The sequence below is a fragment of the Protopterus annectens genome, chromosome 5.part0 (genome assembly GCF_019279795.1).
Source record: "Protopterus annectens isolate FY-2018-M chromosome 5.part0, PAN1.0, whole genome shotgun sequence".
Classification (NCBI taxonomy): Eukaryota; Metazoa; Chordata; order Ceratodontiformes; family Protopteridae; genus Protopterus; species Protopterus annectens.
Window position 1 is genome coordinate 152,248,359 of NC_056735.1, and position 14,173 is coordinate 152,262,531.

Genomic DNA, 14,173 nt, shown 5'->3' on the forward strand with positions numbered 1-14,173 from the left:
ACTCTCTTCTTTGCCTCTCTTTAAACAAAAGCTCAAAACGCACTTTAAAATACATTGGTTATGCCCATGCAGTGAACCAGACTAAGCCTTCCCTGCCTGAGCTCATATTTGTCTATACCATACTAAGTTTTTTGTTTTATTTCTTTCCTCATTATTTTCTCTGATGAGGAACTGAACTGGTAATCACAACGATACAATTACACATACTGGTTGACAAAAAAAAAAAAAAAAAAAAGGTGCATACTTTATTTCTACTATGTTTATGTACTATGTAACAATTATCATTCCTTCATTGTTTGTATTTCATGTTTTTACTGTTTGGAGCTTTTCTCCTCGGGCCTCTACTGAAAATGGAAATATATCCAGCTAGACCAGCCCGGTCAACAAATGTAAAATAAATAAATAAAAATAAGATGCTTATATGGACTTTTTACAGCCTTCACACTTCAACTTGGTTTCTTAAATTGAAGATGTATTTAGTTGCTAGGGAACGTCAGTTAAATAAATAATGGGAGCACGTACTTGATAGGATTTGCTGTATAGCTTGGGTTTTCTTTTTTAACTGTTATTCCCAGAAAGTCCCGTTTCACACTCAGAGACAAAAGCACTTAGTGTTTGAATAAAAAATGTATGGATTTTACTTCTCTGCAGTGTGGTATGCTGTTTACTTTTATCTGGTGCCAGGTATGGAACTGTTCGAGGTCTGGTTATGCATTTTCACTACTTGATGTGGATCCTGCTGTATTTCTTCTTAGTTTGGAGTGTCTTTCTCACTCCTCTCCCAGTTCTTGTATTGTAGGCATGTTTGAGATGACAGACTTGATTTACGTAACAATTGACTCTCTCATTCTTGTTTTTACCTTGAAGGCTCTGCTGAGGCACTAGTTTATTTGATAAGTTTCACTACCGGAGGTTTAAACCATTTATTTTGTTTTTATAACTTTATTTTGTGTATACAAGTTTAAGTTGTTGTCTACTAAGGTCTTTAATTATATAAACATAACATAATCAAAGATGTAGACCATTTATTTTGCAATCTTATGGTATGTCCTTTTAGCAAAGTCTCATGATGCTACATTTACAGATATTAAATGCAAAATCACTACTAATGCATGTGTTTTTTGTAGATCTCGCAAAATTTACTTTCTTTTACAGAAATAATTATGTTTCTTGGTTTGCAGTCATCAGCATATCTAGTTATCCATAGCCCATTTCCCACTTCTACATCACAGGATACAAATTCAAATAACCCCGCTTGGGATAAACAGGTAACCCCCCCACATCAATTTACTTCATCTCACTGTTTAACCAGAGTTTTACCCAAATTAATTCCACATGGACTGACATGTAATGCTTTTAATTTGTCAATTACTCCCTCATGTAAGTGGCAAATGCCTCAACAAGGCTGGTCAAAGCAGTGTGCACATTATCTATTTATCATGTGATGTTCTTTCCTTTTCAAGAATATCACAACAGTGAAAAAGACCTATCTTATCTAACAGAAATGTCCTCAGATACTCTGGATATGCTCTATTATGACTCTCTCTTTATGATTTTACAGAAAGTACTGATCAGGCTGATGGCTCTAAAATTGTTTGGGTTTGATGTATCCCCTCCTGGAGAACAGGTTCCACAAATGCCTGTTGCCATACATGTCAGGTACATATCCACATACTAACATTCTGTTTAACATGACTGACAGCAGTTTAGTCTGGCTCTCCTTGAAGCTGTAAAGCAAACTACTAGTTATACTACATCATCTTGTTTAACCGGAGTTTTTAATTTCACTTTGGGCACCATTCATGTCTCTCTTAATTCTATAGCACTTCTATACAACTACGTATTTACTGTGAAGTCTGCATAAAAATCTTCTGCAAACACATGCACTGGCCTGTGGCTAAGTAATCACTGAACTATTTACTGGTAGCATATTATATTCTTAATTGTCCTATTCAATTTTCTGATGAAAAGAATACTTATTGTGTCATTCAACCTTTTAGACCAATATGCATTTGCAGCTAGAGCTTAATTTCTTAAGCAGTTCTGCAATTTTACAACTGTTTCTATGACTACAGAAAATTTTGGAAGCTAAATAGTTTCTTTCTATTTTTCTGATTTTGTGTTGAATTTCTGAGGAGTACAACTGCCATCCTAGAAACAATGGAACAGTAACTTCAAATGTGGGGAGAATATATACCAAGTCTGAGGCTGCAGTATCTAATGGTATTTCTCCTTGTCCTAGGGATGTCAAACATGTTTTAAAAGTTCGATCAGGGAGTCTAACAATTTGTTTACTTGATTTGAACTGCAATTTAATTCTCAAAGTATCAGGGCTCACAGTATTTTGCCTCACAATTCTGAAAGGGAGCCTAATCACAGACACGTAGAAAGGGATTACTATATCTGTTCACTTAAATACATTCTTTCATCCTCCCAATTACCTGCTTAATGTAATAGAAGATAGCAGGGAACTGCAGCCTCTCCCAGCACTGAAAATGCAGAAGACATAGAAGCTCATCTTCAGCACTGCATAATTTGTTTTTATTTTCTCACATTCGTTTACTGGGAATGCCTGACTAGGAAAAATATGCCAATTTTCAGCGGAGGCCACAGGGAGAACAGATGCATTTACATGGAGCCATGTGTGTGTGTGTGTGTGTGTATATATATATATATATATATATATATATATATATATACACACACACACACACACCTATATATGGGTCTATGTCAGATGATAGAGTTTTCAGAAACTCAAAATTCATATGGTTGGGACCATGTGTTCAAGTTTGAACATCAAACACAAAAATCTACCTTTTTACATTTTTGCAGAGGGGCAAGCCCCACTGCACCCTCCACACCCCTGCAAATTATACATATCTGTGTGTATGTGTGTACATACATACACACACACACACACACACACACACACACACACACACACACACACACACACACACACACACAAACTCCAAGATCACACTACTGTGAGGAAAAGAGTAAATTTCCCTGATCCTTGATGTACCATGATCTCTATTCAAAAGCTTTGTGTTTTCAAAAACTTGATCATACGGTCTCTACCATATGAATTTTGAGTCTCTGAAAACTCGATCATCTGCTAGGGAACCACATATATACATAAACACCCACACACATACATACATGCACACACACACACACACACACATACTTATATTACATACACACACATATATGTATGTATACACATACAAAGACAGTTATAGTATAACATTCATAAATACAATGAAGTGCATTGAGATGAGAATATTCATGCTACTTAAATTTATAAAAAAAATGCAGTGAGACTTAAAAAGTCATAAGTACCTACATTTGCAATTAACATAAATAGCACTTTGCAGTGATCAAATATTTGGTTGATAATTTTGTAAGAATATATAAGTTACTATTTTACTTGAAAGTACAAGATACAAAGAATAAGATTACTGGCTATCCAGAGGAAGTAAACATTACAGGGAAGGAATAAACAGAGAAGAAATTTAAGGAAGAGATACCTGGACTACAGCATAAATGCCTATTGACTTGCATATTAAACCAACGCCATCTTCTTCTTCAAGGCCTAAAACTCGATCCACACCTAGAAAACTGATGCCCAGACCACATGGTCAGGCCCCTATGCCTAAAAAACAAATAAGAATGTCTGAAGACCTTATTACTCTAATCAGGGGAAGCCACCCTTCTCCCTCTGAGACCTAGAACTGATTTTCCTTCTGATTCTTCTGATCAGGATTCTGAAATTTCTGTTTCTTCTGATGACCAGGATTTTCCCTTATCTACCTATGAGGATTCTGATGCAGAGGACTCCATTCCCTCTGCTTCCCCTCCAGAAGATTTCTTTTTTGGTGAAACTTTGCATACTCTTAGGGAGCATTTCCGCTGGGAAAGCCAGGATTACTCTGACTCCAAAAAGAGGCTTAGGGAATTCTTACTCCTACCTCAACACAGGTCTTTAGCTATCCCTCCTGTACTGGACATTGTAGATGATGCCTTCTTGGAATCTAGTCTGGCCCCAGACACTTTCTTCCGGCTCCCAGGAAACCTGACAGGTAATACAGAGTCCCCGACTCTCACAAGTTCCTCTTTAAGAATCCTACTGCAGATCCTGAGACAATTTCACAGGGACCTAAAGGCATTAAGGCTACTATTGCCAAAAACCCTACCCCCTCTGATAGAGATTCCAGGGCCCTGGACAGATGGGGTAAGAAGGTATACACTTCTGCTACTTTGGCCATTAGGGCCTTAAAATGCCAGTTTCATATGTCAAAGTATCAGCAACATATTATTGGATTACTTAAACAGAAAATTATGTTGATTCCTGACTGTGCTCAAAATAAAGAATTACAGAATTTAATGCATTCTGCAGAACAAGTTGGTAAACATACTTTGCAATGTGGTTTGATTAATTAGAGGCATCTTGCAGGGCTGCTGAGACTGGGTCTGTACTTAGAAGGCATGCTTGGCTTAAGGGATTACTAGATCTGTTCACTTAAATACATTCTTTCATTCTCCGATTACCTGCTTAATCTAATAGAAGATAGCAGGGAACTGCAGCCTCTCCCAGCACTGAAAATGCAGAAGACATAGAAGCTCATCTTGAGCACTGCATAGAGATAACTGGACTACAGCATAAATGCCTATACTAGAGATAGGAAATTAAGTAACCAATCAGGATGTTTGAGTGCGCGCGCGTGCGTGCACGCACACATAGACACATATATACACACACACACACACACACACCTTATGGGCAATTTTAAAGGATCGCCAATTTGCTTATGCCTTTTGGATGAGAGAAGTAACTGGAGCTCCCAGAGAAAACTCACATGAACACAGGAAAGACATACAGACTCTGCCCAAAAGTACCATAGTCAATAAATGAACCAAAGAACCATATGGTGAGACATTAACAATAATCCCTGTACCATACTAAAACCATGTGGAATCTGAAAGTACAGTTTTGAGTTCTTTAAAAAATGTAATGCTTTGCTGTGCTTAAAGTGATGATTTAATCAGAATAAAGGTGAATCAAGTCATGTCAAAAATAATGCCACAAACTTTATGGGGACCAATGTCAACAAAATGATTCAATGACCTAGGAATGTGCAATTATTACCCAACAGAAAAAAAAAAAAAAAAAACAATATATATATATATATATATATATATATACACACACACACACACATACATGTATATACATACACACACACTCGCACATTATATATATATATATATATATATATATATATATATATATATATATATATATATATATTTATATACACACACACAGAGATAAATATATATATCTGAGTGAGCAAACACCAAAAGTTCAGAGAGGAAAAACATGTTTTTTTCTTAAAAAGCTAGCAAGACAGAATGTGAAAGAAAATGAGCATACAAAATTACAGAAGTACTAAATCACAGTACTATTCCACCCATAATAAAATTAGGCAGAACAGCAAGGAGTCAGTCACTGAAAAACATGCAACTGAATTCATTAGCAGGTAGACAACAGCATTTAAATATATTGAGGGACTAAACATGCAATTAACAATGGCACTTAATAAAAATCAGGATTAAATTGCCCAGCTGCAAGTCATACTCTAGGCCAAATGCCATTGTTGGGCATTAGTGCTTTGTTCCTATAAACCAATACACTCAATAAATGAGAAAGGATAAGCAAGACACTATGTTTGTGTGTGTGCACACTTCCTTACATTCTAGTAATACCATACTCCAGCTGCAGCATGCACAAAGAAAATGCTGGGTGACTGTTTATATTAGGACACACCACGATGTGCAGTAGCAAGTGCTACCTCCAGTATGATGGTGGCAGACATTGTAATTACAATTTCACATATATTACTTATTTTTCAAGAATTTAATGTTTGGGTCAACCAAGTTGTCCTTAAGAAGGTGAGATTTAAACAGACATACAGTTTAACATCCATTAGGGGGCTTCCATTCCCATCACCCCACCACCAACACCATAGTACTGAAAGGCACTTAAAATTGTGTATAGTGGGGGGTGGCAGTCCCCTTACTGGATGTGTTTAGCTGTCATTACCTCAGTAATTCCCAATATTAAAGTTTCATTTTTTTCACTTTAGCTTTCATAAACTTCTTATTGTGCAAAAGATACAGAACTAGAATAACATTTAAAAAATGTCCCTACTATACAGCAGCCCTATCATGATGTCAATCAAGTCAGCACCGCCTTCACCTGTGCAAACTGTGATGTGCCCTAATGTTAACAATTGTCAAGTGCTGTACTTCATCCATCCACTCAGTATGAGGCACTCATTTTGCAGTGTTGTATTGTCTGCTCTCCATCCCTTTGTAAAGAAAGCAGACTAACAGCTCTTAGTAATTTCCACAGTCTATTCTAAAACATGGACCGCCAGAAGAAGGAAGATACTAAACTACAGGTATAATAAAGGCAGCAAGAAGACAAACAGATTAAATTAACTTTTTAAAGAAAATATACTGCCTTACTACACTTAACTTTTTCATAAGTGGGTGTGCATTCAGAATAAATTCAATATCTGAATTATGCGCATGAATTTTCATAAGTGGGTGTGCATTCAGAATAAATTCAATATCTGAATTATGCGCATGAATTAGAATTTTGTTTCAAAGGTCTGAAGATATGTGCATTGCTCCCATCACCCCTTGTTCACCTGTCCTGGTTCAGCTCCCTTTGCAAATTAAATATAAATATATTACATTAAGGAATGTTACTTCACCAACGCAGTTAAAACACATAAAAAGAGGGAAAACAGATCTAGAGTAATGAAAGCTTATTTACCTTTTAATACTTTCAAGAGTAAATCTATACCCTCTTGATAACAGATAAGTGAGTCTTCGAAACGAGAATTGTGATCAAGTTCGACGGCTCTCATCAGGACAGATGCAGCTGAGTTTTCCATGCCCTGTAAAACATCTTCACTCATATCCCCAAGCCAACAGGTAACGGTGCAAGTCAAATAACTGTGCAATTCAGTACTCCGATTTTATTAAATATATCAGACCTGCTACCATGAAAAATAACCTGATATTTACTAATGAACTGGACGATTACTTCAAATCTGCTTCCAGGAAGTTTAGCAGGTAAACTTAAATAACTATAGTTCTATATACTTTTAACTCGTTTCAGCAGCCTGTTTCTAAACGTTGGTAATTAACATTTTTTATTTATGTATGTGTGCATAACACATACTTTAAAAATTAACCAAAACTACATAGTAGTTAAACAATGGCAAACCCTGTCCCGTTACTGAGTTATGTTGGTCCACCATAGCCATATATCTTCCGTGTTATCAGATCTCATAGACACCATTTCCTTTCGTTCCATTGAATCTGTTCATTTTACTGGCAGGAAAATAATATAATTCACAGTTTATACTGAGAATACATGCTGTTTATTTAAACGAGAAATAATACGTTATTTATAAACGTGGTGTTCAACATGTTTTTTTTTTTCATCTTGTAATACAACCGGAACCAAAGTTGCGAATCCTGATCTGATGTGGTGCTGCGAGGAACGGACACAGCCTTTCCTGTTACATGCTTGGCATGGAAAGCTGAGGAAGGACGTTATTGGACTGCATTTTTTTTTGCTTGTGTTGGATTCAGTGTGTTGGTTAAAATAACCAGATTAAATTGTTACTGTTCTATTTTTCGAAAAGCCAAACACAAATGCTGGATTGTAAGTATAGCTTAAAGAAACAAAAAAAATGTAGTCATAGTTGGGAGGCTTTTAAACAGTGTCCATTTGTTTTTTTATAAGGTGCTTGTCATTTATTCTAGATGTGTTGTTCACTTGTGTACTGTGCAGATAAGTATAACTACTGTAGTTTAACAGCGTCATTTCGATTTGCTGTACACTTTCTTTGAAGTACATTGATTCGGTAGCAGTTAAGGGGAGAAGTCGCAGGTTTCTACCAAAATAGATACACCACCACCTGTAGGAATAGTTACTGATACGGAGCACAGCTGCACTTAGAAAATGCCTAATGCAGTTATATATTTAAAAGCAATGATAAGCATTGCTGATGCTACAAGTAACCCTGGTCCCTTGAGGCATAATTTTACATCCCATAGTCATCACCCGTATATTGTTTTGGAGAACAAGATCATATAGCCAGCAGAGTGACTTTCAGAATGAAGAGCTTGTCCTTTGGGACATGGATCCCTAGCTACCCATGATAAAGTGGATTTACAGTAGCTGTATTTATCAATGAGAGAGGAGGTAGTATCCTTATTAAGCCTTCCCTTTTAGAGCTATCTAGGAGGGGTGGATTAAGAGAGCACTAGCCCCCACCACCAAGAATTAACATAAAATTAGTAAAATATAATATGCTAATGTTGTTGCAATATGACCTTAAGTTACACCTAGAAATAGGTACAGAAAAATAACACTTAACTACTGACCATGTTGAATTTTACTGTAATTACAGCTGCCATGCACAGGGTCAAGTATAAGTTGCCACTCATGCAATGTGATGTGATGGTTTGAACAGTGATATCATCTCAGTTTTTTAGAGAGTGGTCAGTATTTCTTGTACCACTAATCCTAAAATCAGAATTTATAGAAGCCATAAACTCTGATTATTAAAATATCTCGCACTAAGTATTGCCTTCTTGGCTCAGCACCTATCTCTGCATTTGCTTCTCGTAACAGCTAGCAATAATTGTGGGACATACACTAGAGTAAGTGGTGCCTGTTGTGAAAGTTTAATGAAGAACATAGAGTAAGGGGAATTGGGCTGAGAGATTTAGTGTAATTATATTTTTCCTGATAGTTTTTAGAGCAGTGCTAAAGTAACACTGAAACTGATGAAGTGACTTAGAATATTCTCTTCAAGAGAGTGGGTCCTTGTGTGATGTAAGCTTGGTTGATTATAAATATAATTAAGAGTAACTAAATGTAAAGAAGGTTTTGGGAGAGGTTCAATATCTGATGATTTTTATTATTCCGTTTTCTAAGTTTAGAGCATGTTCGGTGCTTGTGCTTTTGGAATGGGTGGAAGTGGCTGTGGCACAATAGTGATTCCAGAGCAACAGTGATTCTAGGTGTTGTGATTGTGTGTATTGTATGACGGTAGAAAACTACACTGGTCTATTTCATATGATTTTCAGAAAATGAGTGGCTCTGCATTTTGAAGTTACACTTTTGAGACTTTTCTTGACTGTTACAACTGCATGATAAAATTATTTCAGTAATTGTAAAGGGGAAGAGGTTGTACTCAGTGTAGCACTTCACAGTTTCAGGGTAATCCATTTCTGCCAGCACTGTGGTGACCACAATACTAGACTACCTGCTCCAATTCAGGGACAGTAAAGCACATATTCAAGGTCTTTGACATAATGTGCTGTTGGATAGAAAGTAAAACAGCTTACTTGCAACACTACCAACTTTACTGATATAACCAGTGGGCAGAGTTGTTCAGTAGACAACTAGTGTTTGCTGTCAAAACCTTTAACATTTCACTCTTCATTTTTATCGTTAGTATAGTAGTGAGTATCCCTGCCTATTAGCAGGAGATAGGTTTCAGTTCTCTGATAGTAAGTGGTTGTGACTTTGTCTTATTTGTTAGCTTGAACTTATGAACTCTGTGGATCTTTTAAAGGATATATGCCTTTATAATGATTTATACTGGTTTTGAACTTATTATTCATTTATGAGGTGGACTGCTGAGCATAATACTTAATATGAACTTTCGCTGTAGAAAATGTATTTAACTGTTTCTTTATGTAAAAAAAAATGCATGAATGTAGTTCCTTTAAATTATCACCATTACTAAGGTAAAATTTGTTTCATCTTGTTATGTAAGTGGCTGAGTTTTCAGATCTTCTGAGGTCAATATTTCACTTTTAGTTTATTTTAAATATAATGGCCAGGCTGTCTCAATGTTTACACTCACACACGTATCCTTGGCACTGTTGACATGCATAAAAATGTCAATGGGAGAAGTGAAGTTGTTCATAGGAGGTTACGAGACTAATGGCCCTAGGGCCCTTACAAGCCTAGCCATATTTATCCTGAGTTACTCCAATTGTTGGTGGGTTAGGTGAGTGAAGTTTGCAGAGGTAAGGGTCTATGGTAGTTAATACCAACTTCCTCTGTTCAGGAGGGACATGGGCACCACCTCAGGAGTGAATTTACAGTCACCCATCTGTTGATCTAGGTTGCATTTGAAGAGGGTTGGGGAATGGCTCTGTTTCATGTTTTCAGTCTCTAGGAGATGCATATATAATGACAGGGTGGGTTGATGAGGGCTGAGTATAGCCTTTACTTAGAGGTGAAGTCACACACTTTTACAATATGTGTCCTTTTGGTGAGCCAGTTAGCTACCCAGGCAGTGTGCACTGTCTTTCCCTTGTCCAGGGCCTTGGTGACTTTCTTGAAGAAGTCAACCATGTTTAACAGAAATGATCCATCTTTAATGAATCTAACCTGGGTAGGGTCTAGAGTTTGTAGATTACCTATGTCATTGTTAGTAAGTTCGATAATGATTCTTTCCATGGCCTTGCAGATGAGGCTGGTCAAGCTTATGGGCCTATAATTCCCAGGGTCGGTTGATGGGTCACCCGTTGTGCAGAGGGATTACTGTTGTCCTCCATTCCACCGGAACATAGCCAGTTCTCTGGCTGTGGGTTAACGGGGATCCAAGTGGGTCTGCTAGATCATGTTTTAAGTTGTTTAAAAGGCAACCTGGGATGCCGTCTGGTCCCATTGATGCTGTGCTTTTGGCCTTGGAGAGCACCGAGATGACCTGCTGTCACAGGCTGAGGAATGGTGGCAGGTATACTTTTGGGGGATGACTGCAGGGGGACAGAGGGGTGAAGTTTTTTCCAAGTCTGTAAACTAGCATGTTGACTATTACCACTGGTTGCGTATGGGTGGTGCCATCCACAACCAGTTCAGAGCATAGCAGGGTATTTCCTTTTAGATTTTGGATGTAGTTAAAGAATGCTTTGTGATTATCCTTAACTAGGGAGCTATTTTTGCCTCATAATTAGCTTTGGTGGACTTGACAAGATCTCTGATTTGTTTGTGTAAGCTAGAGAGGGATTTCTTCATCTGCTGAACCAGTTCCCTCTTGTTCGTGGAGATTAGTTTCTTTCTCCTGTTGTATAGCTTGTTTATACTAGGGGTCTAGCACGGTGGCTTGTTTTTTTTCCGGCAAGACCTGTTTGTTAATCTGGTCAGGTACAGCCAATTTTATACAACTACTTAAGTGATTATACAGGACATTGATGTACATCTCTGCATAGGAGTCAGTGTTATTTGCGTACCAGGAGGCTTTGAAACTTCTTATATCTTCACTTAGTAGGAATTAGTTTGTCTTAGAAACATTCTTAAGCATCTTTGAGCTTGATGGTGGTCTGGTCTTATAGGTACATTAGATGAGACTGATTTATGGTCTGATCTTGCCAGGGAGGACATCACATGGGAGGGGTGCAGTGCTCTCCCATGTTAATGAGTACTGTGTCCAGGACATTTGAGCCTCGTGTGGGTGTGCTGACTAGCTGCTCCAGAGCATTGGTATTGACAAAGTCCAAGAACCTTTGAGCCAGCGTGTTTGTGGTCATGTATATTTCCCGGTCAATGTTAGGATAATTAAAATCACCCGTAAGTAATGTGCTGGGCAGTATGACAAGTGACGCCAGTAAGTCCAGGTATGTGTTATGCTTGTCCTGTTTCATAGTGGGGGACCTTTAGCTAGCTGTGATGTGGTAGTGGGCTTTGCCTGTAGTTAATTGGACATGGAGTAGCTCAAGAGAGTTATACTGTTTGACCATTCTTGAGATGCACGTATCCTTAATGAAGAGGGATACTCCTCCTCCTTTGGTTCTTTCACTCTGTTTGTGGTCTGAAAGAGACACATGGCCTAACATACATCCATGTCATGTTAATGGGTGTAAGGTCTATCTAAATGTGTTTATTCATCCAGATTCTGGACGGGAATATGTATTCAAACTATATGCGGATTGCAAAACATAGGATTTAATATATATATATATATATATATATATATATATAGTACTAGGGATATATAGTTTTATTAAATATTAGATATTAGATTTTTAGCAATTTGGAGTGTCTTTAGATATGTAAAGTTTTACCATTATATAAATGTTTTCTTAGACTCTCATAGATCACTCATAGGTGAAAGAGAAGGAAAATAGATTTCTTATGTATTTTCACCTTTAAATAATTGAGTTTGTGACAATTGCTTGCTTTTTATTAGTTGAATGGTTTTAAATTGTTTGAGACTAGTTATAAAATGTAGTGCCATTTATCAATGGTCATACAGTATGATGAAGCGTTGTTATCAATGCAAAAGCGCTTACTGGCCAGGTCCTTTTGGATTTTATTTTTTCTGGAATAAAAATAAATTTTTACGCTGGTGGTGTGCCTCAGTTTATTTTCTTCAATTTTAAAATTCCCCTAACCCTGAAAACACAGAGGCCTATGCAGAAGTATACACAAATGCCCTATACAACCACTTAAACAACTGCATAGAAACAGCAGTAACTGACAGAACTAAACCCGGATTTAGCCGGAAAAACAAGTCACCCTGATGGACCCCTGTCTAGAAGTAAGAGGGGAGAGTGCACAGCAGAGAAAAAAAATCCCTGGTTTGCCTGTTGAGACTAATGAGGGAACTAGTTAGTTCTTCAGAAGCTAAATATGACACTAAAATAGCCTCCCAAGCAAAGGATAACCACAAAGCTTGTTCAGTTATGTTCAAAATCTTAAGGGAAACACTCAACAGTGTGCTGAATTCGCTGTAGATGGCGCTACCTATACTTAGCCAGAAGAAATAACTGACTAGATCAAACTTCACTTCCTCATCACCTCCGGTCACTCCTCATGAAGTACACCCCTAATATTCCTTTGCATGTTAATACAAAAGAACATATCATCACTGAGTTTTCTAAAGCTAGAAAAATGGCATCAGTAGGCCCTAATGGAATCCCAGAGTGTCTGTTAAATAGCTTGAAACATAACCTAGCAGACCCACTCAGATCTGTATTTAACCACAGTCTCCAGACAGACTTTGTCCCAGTAGAGTGGAGGACAGCAACAGTTCTCTCTCTGCACAAGGGAGGACCATCAATGGGCCATGGAAAATACCGACCCTTAAGTCTGACTAGCCTCATATGCAAGGCCAACTACACAGGAAATGGAAATCTGCAGACTCTAGACCCGACACAGTTTGGCTTCATCAAGGATAGGTCCTGCCTGCTCATTCTGCTGGACTTCTTTGGCAAGGTCACCAAAGCCATGGATGAGTGTATGTCAGCGCATATCATCTACCTTGACCTGGCTAAGGAATTTGACACAATACCCCACTTGGTTATTATAGATAAACTCTCAAAATTGGGCCTTCACCTCTGTCACCAGATCAGTAGCCACATGATTCAGGATAAAACATGTTGTTAGAGTGAAGGTGGCCACATCTAGAAAGAGGCCAGTTACCAGTGGAGTACCACAGGTCTCAGAGTTGGGCCCCCTTTTGTTTGGGATATACTTCTCAGATGTCAAGGAAATGTTGATGGCCTTTGACTGGCCAGCTTTACTGATTGCAAGTTGGGGGCAATTGACTCCCCAAACAATGCTGATGTCTTGCAGAAAGGACTTATGCAGACCAATGATTGATGTCAGAACCATGGCCTCACTAAATGCAAAGAAGTGCATAATAATTTTAATACCTTTTGGGAAATCAAATTTCCCTGCAAATTAGAACATTTATAACACCTCCACAAGAGTGGACCCAGTGGTGAGAGATCTGGGTACTCTGGTAGTAATCTGATCTTTGTCCACCATGTGTCCATGGTGGTGAGGAAATCCTTCTACATGGCTTAGCTTATAAGTAAGGGCATAGTATCCAGATCTAAGGATGTCAAAGTACTACTGTACTCAGCCCTCATCAGAACTATAATCGAGTACAGTGCATCCATTGCCATCTACCTTGCCAGGTACCTGCAACAGCTGGAGAATCCCTGGAGGTTTCTCTTTAAAACTATACAGGGTATAACCAGCATGTTATATGCAGACTGATTTAAAAGCCCTGTCGCTGTATCCAGTTTCCTACCAATTACTATGGGGCGATCT

General features: G+C 37.9%; 2 protein-coding genes across 4 annotated transcripts in view; one reads left to right on the forward strand and one right to left on the reverse strand.

Moving 5' to 3' along the window:
- MITD1 (microtubule interacting and trafficking domain containing 1) overlaps window positions 1-7,445 on the reverse strand; it is a 257,806-nt gene extending 250,361 nt beyond the window's left edge. For both annotated transcript variants that reach the window (XM_044072174.1, XM_044072173.1), the window contains exon 1: window positions 6,854-7,445. In XM_044072174.1, the coding sequence (XP_043928109.1) occupies window positions 6,854-6,998 (145 nt within the window). In that variant the 5' untranslated portion in view covers window positions 6,999-7,445. The remainder of the gene's footprint in view (window positions 1-6,853) is intronic.
- A 161-nt stretch (window positions 7,446-7,606) lies between these two features.
- The window catches only part of MRPL30 (mitochondrial ribosomal protein L30), a 308,728-nt gene continuing 302,161 nt past the window's right edge, over window positions 7,607-14,173 (forward strand). Inside the window, exon 1 of one of the 2 annotated variants that reach the window (XM_044072175.1) lies at window positions 7,607-7,753. The gene's annotated coding sequence lies outside the window, so the exon portion shown is untranslated. The remainder of the gene's footprint in view (window positions 7,754-14,173) is intronic. The other variant, XM_044072176.1, reaches the window with a different exon arrangement.